General features: G+C 43.1%; 1 protein-coding gene across 1 annotated transcript in view; it reads right to left on the reverse strand.

The window, feature by feature from the left end:
* LOC107749683 (reticulon-4-like) overlaps positions 1-4,295 on the reverse strand; it is a 16,449-nt gene that overhangs the window by 7,665 nt on the left and 4,489 nt on the right. The window contains exon 2 of the mRNA XM_016564837.1: positions 57-264. Coding sequence (XP_016420323.1) covers positions 57-264 — 208 coding nt within the window. The remainder of the gene's footprint in view (positions 1-56; positions 265-4,295) is intronic.

The following is a 4,295-nucleotide window of genomic DNA, read 5'->3' on the forward strand; positions in this document are numbered from 1 at the left end:
ACGCACACACACACACACACACACACACACACACAGTGTTTCTGATCTGGACTCACTTAAATGGATGTCCCTCATCAGATTTCTGGACGGCCTGCAGGACTCCCCTGTATATCCTGAAGGAGACGGTGACGGACAGCAGAGCCAGTGCAGAGTAGGACAGCACACTGATGATGCTGCAGGTGAGGAGGGAGAGCAGGAGGAAGAGGCTGCAGCCGAACAGCAGCCCGCTGGACCTCACGTCCCGCCAGTACAGCAGCTCCAGCACTGAAACACACACACACACACACACACGTCAGCCTCACGGGACCTCCGTCTGACGCCAGGGATTGAGGGACGGGATGAGCATGAAGCAGAGAATGAGATGAATAACGTGACGGTATGTGTGCGGCTGCTGAACATGCACAAGGATCGTGTTTGCTTCATTCCACTTTCAGATCACACTCACTTCTGACTCGCTGACATTCACAGAATAAACACCTGCTCATAAATCATCTATCGCATGACGTGACTGATGCCTGTCCATGATAAACGTGTGTACTCTCACACAACACGTCCACTCGTGGAAGAGAAGCACACATCTGATGGCACCTTGGTGTACTATTACACTCACAAACACCTCACGACTGACTGACAGTCCTCTTCTAAAACACAGACAGAGTTTAACAGCACATCTCCCATCACACAGATCTGTGGCACATCCTTTTATATAAATAAAGGGAAAATTCATCCAAAACCTGTCATTCACACTCCACCTCTTCAATTTTTTTCACATTCTATGCTTTAGCCTTATGCCAAAATGCATTCAATTGTTTTTTTCTCACCTCAATTTATACTCCGTTCATGACAAAGCAAAAGCTACATTCCTGATGACTTTACAAATTTAAAGGGGTGGTTGATTATGATTTCACTTTTTTAACTTTAATTAGTGTGTAATGTTGCCGTTAGAGCATAAACAACGTCTGCAAAGTTACAATGCTCAGAGTTCAGTGCAAAGGGAGATACTTTCTTTTAAAGAAATCACTGTTTAAGGACTACAAAAAAGACTGGTAGGGACTACAACGAGCTTCTTCCCGGGTTTGTGACATCACTAACCCCGATGTTTGTATAAACCCGCCCCCGGGAACATGCAGCTACCCGTAACGGTAAGGGGGCGTGACGTTTCCGGACAACATGCACTCGGCGGTTAGTGAATCACAAACACACTGGGCCAGCTAACCAATCAGAGCCCAGCGCGTATTTCTGAGGGAGGGGCTTCAGAGAACCAGGAACTCAACAGACCGAATGGTGTAGTAAATAAAGGTAAAATATGTGAAAATAATGTGTGTTTTTTTTTTAAACGAAGCATGAACATTTTACACTGCACCCCATAAACACAATCAAGCCTTTGAAAAAAGCTGATCAACCACCCCTTTAAGAAAAAGCGGGATTGCTTGACCACATTTACACATTTACACACACACACACTCATACACACACACACACACACACACACACACACACAGAGAGAGAAACACACACACAGCAACAACATTTAATCTGATCTTTGGGGACATTTCAGTTTGTGTAATTTTGTCAAAACAGTAGACTGAAACTTCCTTGAGAAGTCTACTATGCTAGCCATAATTTCTACCAAAATACCAACTACTATGCCATCAAATAATATGGGATTTCCTTCAAACAGTGTAACACCATGATATTACCATGTTTCAGGCAGTAAGTGGTTTCTGGACACTACAATGCCTCTGCGAACATAAATACCATGGTATCTGAATACAGTAAGGTTTGATAGCATCATCATTAAAAGGGATGCTTCATGGTCCTGTTTGAAGAAACATTTGACGGAGTGAATCTCTGGCCTCAGGCCTGCGCAGGACACGCCACCATCACGCGTGTGCACCTGACCCTTCACACAATGAGCTCAGTGTGGCAGCGTGAGGATCTGCGTCTGACCGGAGTCCCGCGTGAAGGACTCCAGATCCATCTAAACCAGGTGAACAGAGCCAACATACGCACAGCGAACAACGCTTCTGCTTCTAGGCCACCTCATTTTGCAAGACATAGCAGCAAATCATTAAACAACCACTACTTTTGACCCACCGCACCCAGAACCTTTGGCCAGATTATCTGTGTGATACTGACACTCTCCAGGAGCAAAGGTCACCTCTGTCACAGCAGCACGTTCAGCTAAAGATCTGCATTCATCTGTTATCGACAGCAGAGCGTCAGTCCAACACCACACGTCTGTAAACATCAACAGCACAGCTAGAAGGAATAACATTCAAGCATCACAAGTCCACACCACGCGCGCTGCAGCGAGAGCTAGTGCATGATAAGAGAGTCTGGCTCTACCCTTGTGTTTCCAGTGCGCCGAGGGCCGGTCGAGCGTCTCGTCCATGTCTGCCGTGTAAATGTGACTGGCGATTGCAGGCTATCAGAGCCGAGGGGAAGGCTAGTGCTTATAGCGGCGGGTGGAGCTGGAGGAGGAGGAGGGAGTTGTAGATAAATGCAGCGCTCAGCTGACTGAAAGTGAAACACACAGCTCCTCGGTCACCACCTACACATACTGCACTTATAAATCTAACTCCACTAGTGCTGCCACGGATCACAAAACTCACGGTTCGGATCATATTACCGATATTGAGTCACAGATCGGATCATTTTTCGGATCAGCAAAAAAAAAGTTTGCTTTTCATTTATAACTGAAAGCTTACTTTAAGTACTATACCACAGCAAAAACTACTAGCTTAAATAATAAAGTTAGTAATAAAACAAGAACAATTACACAAATTACAAGCATCGATGAATACAACAAAGTTACAAATAAAGTCAGTAACAGTAGTATTTAGGTGCAGAAATGTAATAATTGATTGTAAAATGACTCAAAAGTGCTGCTCATAAGTTTAATACAGATGAATCTTTGTTAAAGCTGTGGTGTTGTTTGATTAGCAGACAGAAGCAGGTATTTATTGGCTTTAAGACCAATACTGACACACATCCGGTTTCTCTCTCCGCTGTTTACAGTCACTTAAGACATAACCGTCTGTGTTTACCAGAATACTTGCCAAAATGGGTATTTTGACACAGCTTTGTGTGTATGTATCCGTTCAAGCGCAAAGAGACTTGAAAGAGGAATCAATGCGGTGTTCTCACAATGTTTGATTTGTGCCTCTCTCTCTCACTCTCTCTAAACGTAACAGTTAATCCGCGAATCACATGCGTGCCGAATCATGGGGCCTGTGGGCCTGTCCATGTGGATCATGGATCATCTACGATCCGTTGCACCCCTAAACAACACACTATAAATGTATAAACCATAGACTGTAAAAAAGATGGACGACGCATCTCCACTTCCTTCCACGATACAAAAGTGAAGCCAAAACATTCTCAGTATGGCCGCTGTCATCTTGTGAAAATGACGTCATTTGGACGTCAGTCTGCGCAGTAGTGATCGTGAGGTGGAGCTGCAGTATCAAAGTCCCGCCCAAACTCCCGCAGACCCAATCGCAAGATCACAATCATGACACCACACCCCGTTTTTATAGCATCAAATAACTAATTAAAAGCAAACTTATTTAAAAAATTTACTAGGGCTGAAATGATTAGTCAACATTATCGACAACGTCGACAATAAAAAATACTGTTAAGACAAATATTGTTGTTGAGTAGTCGTTTGATCTCATATGAGCTAATGTAAGAGCCTGCAGTAATGCGGTAATTCAGTAATTCAGCTCTCCCGGATGCAATTCAAAAGAAGAAGGCACAGCGCTTCAGAGCACACGCAGCCGAACCTGAAGCTGTTGAGCGGCTTTTGGATGAATATGTAAATATATGCTGCGCGCTTTCCTCTCAATAACAAAATAAACAACAAAAACTGACAGCGGTGTGAAAGCAGCAGGTAAGAAAGCATCTGATTACAGCGATGTGGATGTTTGCACAAGCTCTGCAGTTCAGTACTTCAGTAAAGTCCAGTCACCTCACGTTTATTTATATAGTACTTTATGCAATAGCCTTAAATCAAGCAGCTTTACAGTATTAAACATGAAAAACCAAGTCAGTGTCGCTTTCAGTTAGAATTACAACTTGATTTTCTGTTATAAAGCAGCTCTCCAGTGTGGAGCTAGCTAATGATAAAATCTGTTTATTAGTGGGAAAAAAATATTATTTCATTAAAGTCATAGTTTGGTTTGCAGAGATCAAAACTTGATCTAGCTCAGGACTGTTTTGATTATCATAACCCTATAAGGTATTTTAAGAGAGATTATGTTGTGAATAAAATAGTTTATCCAAAAATAAAA

Source organism: Sinocyclocheilus rhinocerous, unplaced genomic scaffold (genome assembly GCF_001515625.1).
Source record: "Sinocyclocheilus rhinocerous isolate Xijiao unplaced genomic scaffold, SAMN03320098_v1.1 scaffold3084, whole genome shotgun sequence".
NCBI lineage: Eukaryota > Metazoa > Chordata > Actinopteri > Cypriniformes > Cyprinidae > Sinocyclocheilus > Sinocyclocheilus rhinocerous.